The sequence below is a fragment of the Gobio gobio genome (assembly GCF_949357685.1).
Source record: "Gobio gobio genome assembly, chromosome: 1".
NCBI classification, from domain to species: Eukaryota; Metazoa; Chordata; class Actinopteri; order Cypriniformes; family Gobionidae; genus Gobio; species Gobio gobio.
The window spans coordinates 39,263,162-39,280,316 of record NC_137097.1 but is presented as its reverse complement, the minus strand read 5'-3'; the positions used below and the strand labels follow the sequence as shown (position 1 = coordinate 39,280,316).

At 37.8% G+C, this 17,155-nt stretch overlaps 1 protein-coding gene across 1 annotated transcript in view; it reads right to left on the bottom strand.

Moving 5' to 3' along the window:
• Positions 1 to 6,341: 6,341 nt before the first annotated feature.
• The window catches only part of ankrd40 (ankyrin repeat domain 40), a 52,387-nt gene continuing 41,573 nt past the window's right edge, over positions 6,342 to 17,155 (bottom strand). The window contains exon 5 of the mRNA XM_079827534.1: positions 6,342 to 6,394. Coding sequence (XP_079683660.1) covers positions 6,386 to 6,394 — 9 coding nt within the window. The 3' untranslated portion in view covers positions 6,342 to 6,385. The remainder of the gene's footprint in view (positions 6,395 to 17,155) is intronic.

Below are 17,155 nucleotides of genomic sequence, written 5' to 3'. Positions count from 1 at the left end.
TTTTATTTGCAACAAACAAATTGCAATATGCATGTGTGGCTCACACCCTGACGAAAGCTCATTAGCCACAACGCTTAGGTGTGCAGTACTTGCCACCTTTTTAAAAAAATATTAAAGCCATGACGAAATAAAGGCTTTTTATATTTTTTTCAATAATATTCGAGTGCCTTGGATTATTGACAAATGTAATATTACTCACTTTAATAATGTTTTACCAAAATGTTTTACATTTGCGCAGTGTTGGGGGGATTTAAGCATTTTTCTTCAATTTATGTCAATTAAATCAATGGGAGACTATAAAAATTACATTTGTTACATAATTTGTCAAAAAAATATTCCATTTATGACACACACACACAACAATACACTGTAAGCTTATACAGGTTGATTGAACTTAAACAATTTATGGAAACTCGTTGCCCTAAAAAAGTTAATTTTGTCTTGTTGAAAAAACAAAACATTTCCAGTTTAATGTACTTAAGATTTCAACAGCATTTAATTAAAAACTTTTAGTTAATTGAACTAACAAACTAACTTAAATTTTAGGTCACCATGATGCAGATGAGTGTTCGTTTTAGTTGGGCTCTTGCCGCAATGCATGCTGGGACCCATGGGGGAGTTTTGATTGGTGGTACCCAGCATGCACTGCAGCATGAAGCTTTTCATTGTCACCATTGTTGAGATTCATACGCAGATTCTTGATGTCTGCATGTGTTTAAGTAATGCCGTAGATTTAAACCTTTTGAGCACTACATGGTTTTAAAATCTTGAATATTATTCAATTACCATAACAGTGCTGGATCTCGTGTTATAGAATAACATTAATAACATCACGTAAACACAAAATTGATAACACATTACCTCTATAAACAGAACATTTTAGTGTGATTGAGATTAGTGATTCAGCTTCTACATGATGATGTCATCATCATCAATACAGTAAGTCAAAGTCACCTGATCACATTTTCTCTTTGGCTTGTCTTGGCATAACTAAAGTGTTTTTTTAAACACACAGTTAAAGCAGCCAAAGAAAAGAAAAAAATAATGTTAAAGAGCCAAGGGTCAACTAAAACAAACACTCATCTCCATCATGGTCAGACAGAAATAAAGCCAGTCTGGTTAGTGATGTGTGAAGCTGGTAATGCTGTTGGTGGAGTTGTTTAATCCTCCTCTGCTGAGATCTTCAGAGATTTAATGTCTTCTTTTATCTTCTGTTGATTTATTTAGTTATTTCAAAATGAAAACCTTAAACAAAATAAATTGTTTAAATAAAGTCAACAGTATCGTAAAATAATTTTTTGAGTGTAAACACAGCCTAAACTTACATTTTGTTTTACTGGCTAACTGTTATACATCTAATTTATTAGGGATTAATAATGTATTAGCTGTTTGAGACCAAAATGTAAAGTTACAAGGCCTATACTGAAGCAAACGTTGATAAAAATGCGTGCAGCTGCATCCATGCCTGACTTCAGTTCAAAGAGCCAATCAGCATCTTCCTTGTATTGCGTTGTATTGACAACCGACTAAAATAGGCTTCTTTAAGTACATTTAATCTAAACAATTAAATAGAATGAAAAAAATCATGCAAATCGTACAACAAACGAAAAACATTTAGTCATTGAACAAATCTGTTGGAGTTTATGTTTATTGTACCTAAATAATTTGAATTAAAACAATTTCAGGGATAACAGTGTACGCTGCCGAAACGCTCACAGCTAGGCATCTTCAGCAAAATAGGCAGAGTTATTCATCATTGTGCTTCACAATTCAGAGGTCACATGTCAACTAACAGTACTTGACGTTTTCGTAGTGAAGAATTTTTTTTGCCAATTTGAACTCATCGCGACCTCTATGTATGAAAATGATGGATACAGCGCGGGTGCGAGCATGGACGTGCCGTGACGTGTGAGTGACTGATTACCATGGAAACTTGAAATTCACATAATCCTGGTACCGAACTTAATTATTCTTGGCATAGCGCCTGCCATGTTCAGTCACGACTGTCAATGTTCTGACGCTCTCTGCTTGCCTGCTGTGTCATGTGGTTAGGTTGCGGTGCGTTCAAAAACAGATATTTATTCAACAAAAGACAAGTTATTTTGAGTCATTTAACTCAAGTCCGAGTCAAGTCTCAAGTCATGAATGTCAAGTCAAGTCTTTTATTAATATTTGTCAAGCAAGTCTCAAGTCCTAAAATTTGCGACCTCTGGTGTATACAGCCGCATATATTCTTACAGTCTATTCCTGTGTTGCTCATTGGCTTTATTCAACGGCTATGGGAGATTTGAAGGAAAGTATTGTTTGATGCATGTATTATTCAAACTGCCGTTTCTGGCATGAGAGGCGGGCGCCCCAACAAGGATATCTAAATATCGTGCCTTGACGCCAAGGGAGTGATGCTTATTCGCACAGGTCTAACTAGGTGGCCTCCGTTACACTCACCCCCCTAAACCTCTTTATCATCTGGGTCACGGCACAAATGTAACCCCTCTGGTTTTACTCGCACTGCTCCGAGCTGGATTCAAACCAGTATTTCTGACATGGGAGGTGCACATGCTAATAAGGACGCTAAAGACTGCAGCCTCTAGCACGCCTGCACGACTTGCAATCTTTACTTGCACAGTTCTTACTAGAGGACCTACGTTACACTCACACCCCTAAACCTCACTCCCATCCGGGTCACGGCACCAATGCAACCCCTCTGGTTCTACTCGAACTGGTGTTTCTGACATGGGAGGCACGCACACTAATAAGGATGCTAATGACCACAGTCTGTAGCACTCTTGCAGGACGTGTGAACTTTACTCACACAGCTCTTATTAGAGGGCCTCCGTTACACTCACTCCCCCTAAACCTCACTCCCATCTGGGTCATGGCACCAATGTAACCCCTCTACTCGAACTGGCCTCCCCGACATAGTAGGCGCCAATGCTATTAAGGAATGCTAAAGACCTCAGTCTGTAGCACGCCTGCAGGACGTGCAATCTTTACTTGCACAGTTCTTACTAGAGGACCTACGTTACACTCACCCCCCTAAACCTCACTCCCATCCGGGTCACGGCACCAATGCAACCCCTCTGGTTCTACTCGAACTGGTGTTTCTGACATGGGAGGTGGGTGCGCTTACAGTAATAAAATAGTACTAGCTGTTTTTGTTTTATAAGTAGTTTAATATACCCTATTGAATATACCCTATTACCCTATTGTATAATTTTAATTTTGTAAATTGTATATGACATTAATTAAAAATAAAAGTAGTAAAATAAAATAAAATAAAAAGTTCTACAAAAAGCTACATTGGAGGGAAAGATTATAAGTGAATATTGACTTTTGGTCTCTTTAAGGACGGATTCTGAAAGGCACTTAAAAACAATCCTGCCAGTGTTGATACATGAACTGCCAGCATTGTGTCCTTGAGTACCCTTAACCTCAGGCTGCTGTAATTAGTGCACCACAGTTCCCCTAGGATGAACGCGTCCGCTAAATGACAATACTACATGCATGTTCTCATTGGGCTCTGAAAACAGTTTGAAAACATTACAGCTGTGAGGACATTTTACCATTAGCAATAGGAGCAGGTCACTGGCAATGTCAAGGGTCGGTATCAGTTGCATATTTTAGTCAATGACAAAATCTCAACAATGGAAGTTGCATTGGTTGAATAATTCCTTCAGGCTTCAAATAATGGTGTTCATTCAAATCTTCTCGTATTACTGCTAGTTTGCTAAAGCATAAGTAGACACCTTCAAATTTAGCTCCCCTTCCATGCATGTGTTTGCTGTGAGTTGAAAGTAGCGGCATTTGTTTCCGTTCTCTCCTCTCCCGCACACACAACAGAGAAGGACTTTAGTATAATGTGATGGTGCCCTTGCTGATACAGGCCTCCCTTTATGTTGCGTGTAATCTGAGCTTTCAGTGCCAGGACTGACCCTCTCTCCCCCTGAATGGAGCGCTGTGGGCCAGGCCGCTGTTTCCTGTGCTTTCACTCTGCTTAGCTCGGCACTACGATTATAGTAAAGCCAGGGGTGGGACCAACACATTTCTGCTGAGGAGACAGGGTCTCTCTCTCTCTCTCTCTCTCTCTCTCTCTCTCTCTCTCACACACACTCACACACACACACACACACACACACACACACACACACACTGAGTCTGTGAAGGTGAATGATGACAAACAGAGACAAACTTTGAGTCTCAAGGGCTGTTTGGATGGCGTGATTAAGTCACGTTTAACACCAGCTCCGTTATACTCTGTTTAAATGTTCCAAAGGCTAAAATTACACAATCCACACATCTAACAGGGAACGTTCAGAGAGCTTTAGCTAAGGTTCTCTCAAAGTTATGAACAACATGTTCTTCCATAACGTTAATGGAATGTTCCTTCGAAATTCTTTGTAAACCCTTTGAATTTGTTTGAGTATGGCAAACTCAAATTAAACACATTAGTTCAATCAAATAAACTTTTATGAGTATTTAGAACTTTCTTTTTCTTTTGAGTTCACAAAACGGACACATTTTAAATAATTAGAATTGTTTGATTGTTTTATGAACCATTTAGTTCAACCAGTTTTATTTTTTTGAGTTAACTTAAATTTTCCTCGAACTGGGCTGGGATTTCTATTTCCCGGCATGCTTTGCCATGACACTCGAAAGGGAGAGTAAATGCTAAAATTAAGTTTTAAATAATGTTTTTTTTTGTGCAAGATTAATGTTAAGCAGGAGATTTTTTTTTTAATGTTTTGCAAATTTAGAAGAGTTTCTGTATCATCATGGTGACAAGTGGAGCATGAGCTTGGTTTGAGAACAGATAAATGTTCTATATTGTCGTACTCTTTCAGCAATTGCTATGCTATGCTATGCTAATGTTATCAAAGCACTGTTACCAATTAGCATAAGCTGAATTAGCTAGTTATAGCTAGCTAAATTGCCACTAAATTGATATTACATGATAATTTTAAGTTAAATGTATGAATTAACTTACTCAAATTTTTCAAGTTAACAGCAATTAAAATGTATGAGTACAAAATTGAAATCTACCAGTTCTGAATTTCTTAACTTTGTTTCAGAATGTACAGAGCACATTCAAATGCAGTTCTCCCTACAGACTGAGCATAGACTATAAGTGAACTTGCCTTGACAAAATGTGTTCATTTGAAACACTCTGCAATGTCATCAAACAAGAAATACACACACACTGTTCTAAATACATTGACTTCACATTGAATCACAGAGAATTTCAGTTGCAAACAAGATTTTACTCCCACCTGATATTTCAAGTAAAAAAAAAAAAAAATAGTCCCAAATGAAATGTGAAATGAGGACATAGTCTAGGATTTAATTGCCCTCTTTTCTGGCTAATAAACAGGTTGTAATTTGAGGCAAGTAACTGTCCTCACCATGTAGAAAACAGAACCGGAGAGGATAATGATCTGTAAGGAATACAGGAATCTATTCTTCTCACTCTCTGGTTTTATTTTTATTTTTCACACTCTGTGGTTTTATTTCCTCTCACTGTCTGGGTTGATTTTTAATGTTTCTCACTTCCTGGTTTTATATTTATTGTTTAACACTCTCTGGTTTTGGTTTCATGGTTTTATTTGGAGAGTGATTGAAGCCTTTTTGCACTGATCAAATTAATATATATATCCAATATGCATTGATTATTATATGAGGAAAAATATAAATAGGATTTCTATTGTTCTGTTATTTAACTTTTTCCACAAAGACATTGGCTATTAGTTGTATTAAAAATCTGAATAAAATAAACGATACAATTGTAAAATGAATAGTGCTTCCGTTTTGGGTTTATAGCATGAGGTTGGACATTATAGTTATTACTTATAATGATTATAGCCCTGATCAAAAAAAGAGAGAGAAGATGAAACTCTTTCTCTCTCTGCATTTTTACCTAATAAAATGGCTGAAAATATCTCCATATCTAAAGACCAGAACATCACAGGACCTGTTTTGGTAAGCAAACACCTGTCAATCACACATAACACCCTGTGAATGAGAATGCAAAGTACATTTAGCACAATTTATTTAATTAAAACACAAAGAAAAGGACATTTCAGGACACATGAAGCGCACAAAGCTAAATGAGCCTTGACAGTTTGTTCTGTACACTCTTACACAAAACTAAAATGAGGTCTGTTCTGGAAATGTGTTAACAAAGGCACCCCTTCCTCTGTGGCAGCCCACTTGCATACGGGCCATTGGCATTGTTGTGATGTGCTTGTGTGTGTGTGTGTGTGTGTGTGTGTGTGTGTGTGTGTGTGAAGGGTGAGGTCAGATCCAGAGGTCCTGCGGGCAAACTGCCCAACACTCAAAGCAAACAAGCAGGCATTGTCAAGGCAGTGTGTGGTTATCTCTGCATCGCATTTCAATGGATCTGAAAGACACAGTGACAGAGAGAGACCTTTTGATAAGGGTTCACCAGACTGATGTGTACTTTTGGCACAAACGTGATCATGCATTCAAAAGTCAAAATGAAGTCATCAGTATAGGGTCATCTGAATTAAACCCATTTACTTTTTTTTTAATACACGTTCCTGCACTGCACTAAAAGTTTGAGTTATGGTGTTATTGTGCACTGTATTACAAATAAATTACTTACTATTATTAATGTTGAAAACATTTTTTGCTGCTTAACATTTTTGTAGGAACAATGATGCCATGCAAACATTTGTGGTAAGATTAAAAAAGAGAGAGAGAAATTAATACTTTTATTTATCAAGGATGCATTCAATTTATTAAAAGTGATAGTGAAGACATTTATGTTACAAAATATTGATATTTACCTCTTTTAAAAACTACTTTAATAATCAAATTTCCTTTTACAAATAGTCATAGCTAACTTAAACAACATAAAACCAACCAAATTAAATTTAAATTTCAATATCTTTAATTGTTTGCATTTCTGAAACAATATGTCGAACACCAACATGCGTTTTACTCAAAGTTGAATGTGTTTTATGTGTGTATGTTGTGTGCAGAGGTGGACAAAGTATACACAACTCTATTACTTGAGTAAAAGTAAAAGTACTACTGTTACAAGTGAAAGTTCTAAAAACAGTTTTGTACTTAAGTAAAAGTACAGAAGTATTTGTTTTTAAAAGTACTTAAGTATCAAAAGTAAATTTCCTTTTTTATGTCAATGCATTATTTTATTATTGTTGCATTGTTGTATAAATGCACATTATGCCATCATGGTGGTTTAAGCCAGTCAGTGATGCTCCATCCGACATGCTAGCATTTGACTGTCTTAAAGGGATAGTTCACCCAAAAATGAAAATTAGCCCATGATTTACTCACCCTCAAGTCATCCGAGGTGTATATGACATTCTTATTTCAGACTAATAAAATCTGAGTTATATTAAAATTGTTCTGGCTAATCCAAGCATTATAATAGCAGTAATAGTTGCTTTGTTTTTGAAGTACATAAAAAAATGCATCTGTCCATCAAATAACGTGCTCCACGCGGCTCCGGGGTGTTAATAAAGGCCTTCTGAAGCGAATCGATGCGTTTGTGTAAGAAAAATATCCATATATAAAAATGTATTTCATTTTTTTCTATGGCTCTGCATCAGCTGTCCCCGCGACATCACTTCCGGCGAATAAGGTCAAAATACATGCAAAATACCGGCGCGATCATATATATACATAGAATCCTCATTAGTGCCTGCGCGGATCGGTCGAATGAGGCATCTACGTATATATATTTGATCGCGCCAGTATTTTGGCCTTATTCGCCGGAAGTTATGGCGCTGGGAATACTAGATGACATTCGTCTGATAAGAGTTAAAAAAAAAACATAAATACTGTTCGGTTTCGCGCAGAAACCGATCGTTTCGTGTCTTAAGACATCATTGTCTCGCCACGAGCCGCATGGTTTAATAACGATTCGTATGTCTGTGTTTTTACTCTCATTGCTACTCATTGTTACTTTACATCACACTGCAACGGTTGGAGTTAAAAATCTTAATTTGTGTTCTACTGAAAAAAACAGAGACACCTACATATTGGATGCCCTATAGCTGGGGGTAAGCAGATAAACATAACAATTTCGTTTTTGGGTAAACTATCCCTTTAAACTAATTTAAATACTTAAGCTCTTTATAAAGCTGCTGTCACTTTAAGGCCGAATGCACGGACCCTATACTCTGATACACATCTGATGTTCTCCCAACTGTTTACTCTTCTCTTTCTCCCAGACATTTTTGAAAATTTTAAAGGGTTAGTTCACCCAAAAATGAAACTTCTGTCATTAATTACTCACCCTCATGTCGTTCGACACCCGTAAGACCTCCGTTCATATTCGGAACACAAATGAAGATATTTTTGTTGAAAGCTGATGGCTGAGAAAGGCTTCAGATAGGCCTCCATTGACATTCAGTACATTTACACTCCCAAGTCCCATAAAAGGCACTTAAAACGTTGTTACAAAGTCCATCTCACCACAGTGGCTCTACAATAATTTTACGATGTGACGACAATAGTTTTTGTGCGCAAAAAAAAATCAAAATAACACCTTTATCCAACTTGTTATTGTCTTCCGTGTATGCCTCCACGACGCTAGAATATGACGTAGCGCCAGCGTTCGGGAATCCATGAAATGCACACTTAAGCCCCATTTTGAGAACTACGCCGAGACCTAAAGCACGATCAATGTAGAATTCAACAGCTTAGACACGCGCGTCTTCCTCTGCTCATAAACAAATCGTTTCTGGGCCATGTGTCCGAATGCCGGATCTGACAAAATATGTAAAAAAAAAGTCTCTGGAGACCCCAAACATCATATGTGTGACTTTTTTCACACTAAAATACAACCAGTATCATTACAATTCATTTATTTTTGTTTGTAGAGCTAGCAAATGTCAGCCACCACATCAAGTCTCATGCCATAGATTATTTTTGTAAATATTTTATTTCAGCAAACGTCATTTGGAGTCAAAAATACCCTGAATAGCTTACATAAATAGCATAATAAGCCAATTAAGCAAAAAGATCTAAGATTAAAAATAAAACCTGTCAATTAGACAAAGGTCAGAAAAAAATCTGGTAGGCTAACACTTGACATGAGAGCTGAAATTGAGTCAAGGGCACAATGGTGCTTTAACCACTAGACCACCCTCGCGTAAAACCATATTACAACAGTCAAGAAAAATGACGTGGTGCGCAGCTCCAGCATGTTTTACGTGGGTGCGTGTCACTTTTCCTGGTATTCATAACAGAGCAGGATTCACCTAACAGCTGCTCTCTGCCATACCTCTCAACTTTGGTAAAACACACCGCTAATGAGCTTTCACTCAGGATACCGCTTGCAAAGTGCTAACCTGACCCGAGTTTACACTGAAATCAGAAGTAATGAAATCAAATCGCACTCGCACAAGCTACTCGCCAGTTGTCATGGTGATGCAACTTTGAGGAGAAAAGCTTCAGCTGGGTGAATATGTGCTGTATGTGTGTGTACTTGTTATGGAAACTTGCCCTGTAATTGGAGTCTGATAGTCTTAATGGTTCTGGCGGGGTCCAAGACGAACACTTCAAATAAACGCCATGCTATTTTTGAGCTGCGTTTGGAAGGCTGCATGTGTTCAGCAAATCCACTCCTCCTGTCCTGTGTATCGTATTTTGTCAACTTTATGGAGCAAAGGTGTACAGTGTGAATTACTAAGACAGTCTGAAACAAGAAACAAGATATCCCAGGATTACATGTGCACACAGCTAAAAATCGTCCTTTAGGTTAACGGTTTCAAGTATGAGAATGCCACTTGTCTTTATGGTTGTCTGTCACAAAGAAATTTAGAAAATCCTACTATAATAAACAAATCTAATTAAAGACAATAATAATTATTACCTGGACTATCATGAACACTTAACTAATAGGCCTACATTATTAAAATTTAAAGCTGTAGCTAAATCTGTTAATATTAGTTAATGCACCTGAGCTAACATAAACTAACAATGAACAGTTGTATTTTTTGTAATGCATTAACTTTTGGGACCTCAGAGTGGCCTTTTTCAGTGTTCCCATTTTTCAGTGGCGTTGGGGTTTTTTCCCATTAATTTTTCCCATATTCATGGGTACCGAAGACGTCACTTCCACTATGCTCACCGCCATTTTTGTGTCCGACATGGCAACAAACACAGCACATTCTAGATGAGACTTTTTTGAAATAAACATTTGCTATAGGTTGTGATCAATATCTGCGACGCCAACTTACTTTTCCAGACATTTCTACAGTAGCGCCCCCGAGAATAAGGTGGATATACTGTATCTTGTACACAATCCATCGCCATACACTGGAGAAAGTCTAAAAAGTTTTTTGTCTAAAAGTCTAAAAACCAAAAAGTCTATTGCCTAACATAAACATACAATAAAATACCTAAATGCAAACATATCATTGAACAACATTACTTCGGCTACATATAAAGAAACAAAATGCATGTGCCATGGATAAATAAAATGAAATATCCTGCGCACGGACAATAAGGAAATGCTTTTAATCAAACCATGTTGTTGATGAAAATAATACAAGTATAATACTGGTGCTAGTTATTAAAATTAATCCATCAATGTTTTTGAAAAAAATATTAAACATTATTAATATTACAGTAATAGTAAACATCTTTAATATTATTGCTTGAAATAACATCATTGCTGTTTGAGCTCCGCATGCTAAAGCTGAAGTGAATTAACACTCTGAGCTTGTTGTTGATGTGCTCCTCCCGTAACAACACACTGAAACACGGCAACTAAGCCCAGAGAATTATAATGTTATTTATATGACAGCCCCAATCATAGTTATTAATGTTTAGTGTAGCTGTTTGAGCACACGTGTGCTGAAGCTAAAGATGATCACTGGTACAATAAAGCACTGTGGGTTATTTACCTCAATGAAACTCATCTATATGAGATTAATCAGATATTTATACTACATAACTTAAAGGGGGTGTCTAATGCTATTTCATGCATTCTTACTTATATGCTAAACATGGCAAAAATTTCAAAAAACGAGTCGGACATATGACAGAGAATTTCTGTGCCAAATACACTCCTTCAGGAGTGTAGTATCTGAAAGTTTTTTCCAAGTATGGCCCTGTATGACTTCATAAAGGGTGGAATTGCTTGTATGGGCACTTCTCCCGGAAGAGCTTGTGAGTGAGAGCAAGAGCACGCCCATCAACGAGCTTTGTTCGGCTTACGGAAGCCGTCGGCAGCACTGGCATCTTGTTTTTAGACCACAAAATCAACAATGTCACCAAAGAAGTGTGTTTTTCTGGTTGTGAGGGAAAGATAATCTTGTTCAGCTTCCCAAATAACCCAGCGTTAAGGAAACAGTGGATGCAGATTTCCGGAGCAGCAATGGAGTTCTGCAAATGTGTTTGTTCCTGGTCATGAGTCGAAACCGCAGGCGGTTGAAATAATGTGGAAGCAAATTATGCCATTGATTAACAACTTCGTAGCTCAGTAAAGGTTTATAAGTTATCGTTCAAAATCAATTTCCTTATAGAGAAAATGAATAGTTTTTATTTCCGGAACTCAACTGATAATTGAAATCTAATAAAACGTATAATGAGTGATTTAGAATATTGTTTAGCAATATAAATATCTAATAAATGATATAATAACATAGACTTATTAACATTAAAAAGAAAGGAGATTATGCTTGCCATATCTTTTAATGTTGAGGTCAGAGGCCATGAACTCAATACAACTTTAAGGTATTTTCTGCAAATTCATCAAAAACATGAACAAAACTTTGCAGGGTAAAAGAAAAATCTCTGTTGTTATTTATTTTGCTTTTTTTTTCTCTCTCTTTTTAATATGGAAAATTTCCATGTGCGGGACCTGAAATCTGCACATATGGCACTTTTTCTCTATGTGGCGTTTCTAATTCCTGTCCCAGGAACAGCTTGTCCTTTTTGGACCCTCTTTCATTTCCCCTCAGGCGGCTCTGAAATGAAAAACAGAGAGAATGTACGTGGTAATGCGCGGGGCCACGGAGGTGCTCTTCATGACAGATGGCTGGTAGGTTGCATGCCAACATGTAGTGCGATTCTCCGGGATACTTATCCTTTCAGATTCATCGGAACAGGATATTGCCCTGGGATCCTCTCAAGAGCTCAAACCTCCTGCTCCACTTTAATCTGTTTGTCTTTTAATGACGAGATTAATGCATGGAGCAATTGTCCTGGGAGAATGTGGCATGTGACGTGGTGTGATGTCATTATGTATGTGCACACACACTGAAGCAGACTGCAGTGAATTGGGAAGTACACATCTCTCCTCAGGGTTGTTTTTCCACTGCCAGCAAAGAAAAATCCAATGAAGTTTCTCTTGATACCAAAGTGCCTTTTTTATAAAATGTTGCATAGAAAACGTCCCGCATTGGATCTAATATGATTTCTCAAATGTGCGTATATGTGATTCATGCACAAAAAACATGCATATTCCTCTCTTCCAGATGTGAAATGTATTAAATTGCAAATTATATTTAAATTGTGCGCAGCTGAATGGATTCAGATCTCCGCCTTGTAAACGCCCCCTAATTAATGTAATTAGCATATAAAAGAGCACCAGTCAACTTCCAAAAATGCTTGAGAATGGCGAGCACCGAGCAGCAAGAATTGCTTAGGCCTGTGTGCTAAACGATTTAAAGGGGTGGTTGATTATGATTTCACTTTTTTAACTTTAGTTAGTGTGTAATGTTTCTATTTAAACATAAACACAATCTGCAAAGTTACGATGCTCAAAGTTCAAAGCATAGGGAGATATTGTCTTTTACAGAAATTGCTCTTTAAGGACCACAACAAACTGCTGGTAAGGACTACACAAGCTTCCTCTCGGGTTAGTGACATCACTAACCCTAAAATTTACCCTAAAAATCACCCTAAAATCATGTCACATGCAGCAAAGAGGATGAGGCCATGTTGGGCTGCGTTAGAGAAGAGGAGAGCTATGTCGTAGTGTAGTTGCCGTGCCGTCGAAACTCATTTTCACCCCGATTGCAGGTCCTCTTTGTTCGGCTTTCCTATGGACGCTGGACTGACACCATGAGTGGTGCGATGCGACGCTACACAAGACAATAGAACCCTTTATAATCAGTGATGTTGTCTACACTGGATGCGACGTGAGAGGTAAATCTTCGACAGTAAACTGATGCCGCGTTCTATTTATTACGTACTGACACAATGAACATTTTATCACGTCCAGTGAGGACAGCCTTTAGCTGTTCTGACGCAAGCAACAAACCTCTTTTTAACTTTGACTGTTGGTGTTTATTGGCGTTTATATGATCAGTGTAAATTCTTCTTCTTTACTGTAGTAAAGCCATGGAGTAGTCTTCGTAATGTGCTTATAGTTCTGGTGACAGATATTTGGCTTAACTCATTCTAGACAAAACTAACGGTGCTCAGTAGCGATCACTATAGATCCACAGTCTGAAATCCAAATAATCCCTTCAAGCATTTACAAATAACAGCGTATCTTAAAAGTATGAGACAACTACAAATAAAAAAACAGACCATTCTGAAACGTCCTGTAACAGCTGTTCTTGCACAGGTTATGTTCGATCCTCTTCACTAAAATTCTCTGGGTCTGATTCGGGCTCAAATTGATAAGGATATATTGACGCCATTGTTTATTACAGTACACCTGAGCATATGCAACTAACCGTAATGCTAAGGGGCATGATGTTTCTGGAGAACATGAACTAGGCGGTTAGCGAATCACAACTCACTGGGCCAACTAACCAATCTGAGCCCATTGTGTATTTCTGAGGGAGGGGCTTCATAGAACCAGGAAGCTATCCAGCCGGGTTTCTTTTTTTTCGAGAAGGGACACAGTGGTGTAGAATAAAGCTAAGTTATGTGGGAAAATAATGTTTTTTTTTTTTTTTTAAACGAAGCATGAACACACGTTAGAGTTAGACTACACCCCATAAACACAATCAAGCCTTCGAAAAAGCTGATCAACCACCCCTGTAACCGATTTTAAAACTGTGGGAGACCACAAACATAAGGGCAGCCTCAACTGATTTTTAGCATTATCACTTCCGAATGCACACACTATAGATTTGTCCGGATCACGAGACCACACACCTGTCGATTGTAACATTTTCACAGCGAGACGAGATCTCACGGAGACTCGCGAGATCAGATGTGCCTTCAGAAGAAAAACGGACGATCAACGTTGTGTTTGATAGTTACGATTTGAGATTGTGCGGGTTCTGACGTGATGGGGAGCAGTAAAATAATCGTAATGACACCACACAATTGAGTATTTTTTGGACAAAAAGTAGGTTGCAAGAAACCTTGAATTGGCAAATCATGCCCATGAAATCTGACTTAAAATCATCCAGATTTGTGTGAGATTTTTAAAAATTCTCTAAAAAATAATTTCTTTTGGAAGTGAAAAGTAAAAACCACTTGTTCATTGAGGCGCTATAAGGCCCAGTTTACACCTGGTATTAAGTTTATTAAGATGTTTTGGTCGATTGGATCCCGATGGTAAACTAGGGGTTGCACAGACTAGTTGACTAATCGACTAGTCGACTTTAGTGCTCTGTCATGACCATGAACATAACCTTTTTCAGCTCGACGTCGACCAGTCGCTGGTCTATAGAGGGCGCAACAGGATAAGCCATTTCCTGACACGCACGCACGTTTCCAACAGTTAAAATGACAAATAAATGCATACTCAGAGAGCTCTCCACAAAACATGTTTGATTATACCATCTGGATACTCAAATTGTTTGGGAGAATGCGCACTTATTGTACAGGTCAGTTAACCACCGTTCTAAACTTCACATCACGCGGAGATCTCGCGCGCGCCTCACACAAAATCAGTAGCACAGAAATGTATTGTCAACACTGTTCTGTGATTTATCAATAAAATAGCTTAGAAACTGAACAGTTCTAGCATATATTTCTTAGTAACTAAAACTCACAGCTTCACTATTAGTAGAGAGACGCTGGCAGGTAGAATTAATTCACACGCAATTGCTCTCTCACTAATGCGTTCAATTTCATATACATGTAATCTTTATTGGGCTACTTTATCTGTATCTGATTCAGAACGAGCAGAAAGACAAAAGAACTGATACAAAAGCTGTTATGTAGGAGCAATAACCTTATGGGCAGCGTTGTCATAGTTGTTCTGTGCCACAGTTGTCCTGTGTGTGCACAAGAAAACCTGTGTTCGCGTCTCAGCTCAAGGTTCAGGCTTATTTGTGAATTAATGACGTTATCAGCGACTAGTTGACTCGACTTTTATCACATGTCGACTTTAAAAAATCTGAAGTCGTTCAACCCCTATGGTAAACCGGGTCTAAAACGTTTTGAGCTTGTCCACTTTCGACCACTTCCAGAGGTAGTTGAAAACACATTCAACCAGATTGCTTTTGTAGTATTAACACTCACGTGGTCAAATGTGACCCCCCTACAAAGAACCCCCTACTCTCCTCCTACTGACGTAATGTGTAAACATTATGAGAAGTGTGCTAGACAGACGAGATTTAAACTTTGGTGGCTGAAGACCCAAATTTGGTTTGAAGACAAAAAATGTATCAAGCACAATGTTTTCTTATTTCTAACACACACTCACCACATTCTGCAAGGTCTTGCGGCTGTTAGAGTAGAAACGAAAGCTGCTGCTCTCTGTATGTTTTTCCACTGTATTCGGGAACGTTCAATTGTATATTGTGCACACTTGTATATTGTGGCTACTGTTAGATCGAAAGATCTGAAAAAGTCCATGCATTTTACCCCCCCACTTTTTGTCCACTTTTTGAAAGTGGACAAAAGAGACGGATTAAAATACCAAGACAACGGGTGTCTCCTTTGTCCAGATGTCCAGTTGTGATCCGATTGACCAAAACATATCTTAATACCAGGTGTAAACAGGGCCAGGGTGATTGGGTTATGTTGGCTTAATGATGAAATATCTGGGTTGAACACCCAAACATTGCAGGTGCAAACCATTTTGCCTGTTGGTAACCTAAAACAGGCGACTGATGTGCTGCACATTTTCACAGCAAATCTGAGGTTGCGTCGAGGGGATTGTCCCTGTTATAAAGTTACTGTAAATCACTAGATAAGAAAAGCATCTACTAAATGAAGAGTAATGCATTGATGAGTAAAATGAATGTGAAATGGCCGTACAGTTTCTAGAACAAAAAATAACAGTTCAAAATAAAAAAAAAATAAAAAAATTCACATTTTTTGTCTGCAATAGGACCAATGGACTGAGTGGGGTCCTGACAAGTATAGCATTTGCAAAACTATACAAAAAAATCAATTATAAAGCAATTAAAATCAATTATAAAGAAACTGCAAGTCATTTATTGAATAAAACATGACATTGAGGTATAGGAAAAACTTTATAATCTTTATTTACAACTTAAAAAAGCACTTTTTACAGTGTAAAAAACTAAAATCAATGCAAAACTTTTAAAATGTGTTTGGCAGTTTGTATATTATAAACATTCAGCTCCATATGTGTCCTCACCTCCGTGGTCGATGGAGAAACCCAGCACACTGTCTACCATTGGCAGTCCTGCGGTACCAAACATGGCCAGGGCAGCATCAGGTTTACTCAAGGCCTAATAATAGTCCCAGCTGCCTTGCCCCGCACAGCCCAGAATGTGCGGGTGCTGCCAGGGAACACTCTGTACGCACGTTCCACGCATTTCTCTGTGCTGACAACACAGCAAGGACTCCTACTGACCCGTCCTGGCACTGGCACCCAGCCATCGCACACATATACCCGCAAACATCAGCACTTATTTAAAACTCTATGACGCCGGAATTGAGAACTCCACTTTGCTGTGACTTAAAGCACTCCATCTATGCACAACATATTCATATATATAATACAATAGTTGTGCAAAAAGTTTAAATAGATTTTTTTTGTATAAATAAAACAAACAATAGTGAAACATGTTTAAATTAATTTTTCTATAAATTTCTTTAAATAGAACAATGAACAATTTAATTAATTATTTAATGTATTATATTATCCATCCATCCATCTACACACACACACACACACACACACACAATAGAAAAAACAATTGTACAAATAAATAAGTTATTTTTAACATTTGAACCTGTTAAAACCCCTTGAAAAAATGTAATGGCATTGTGT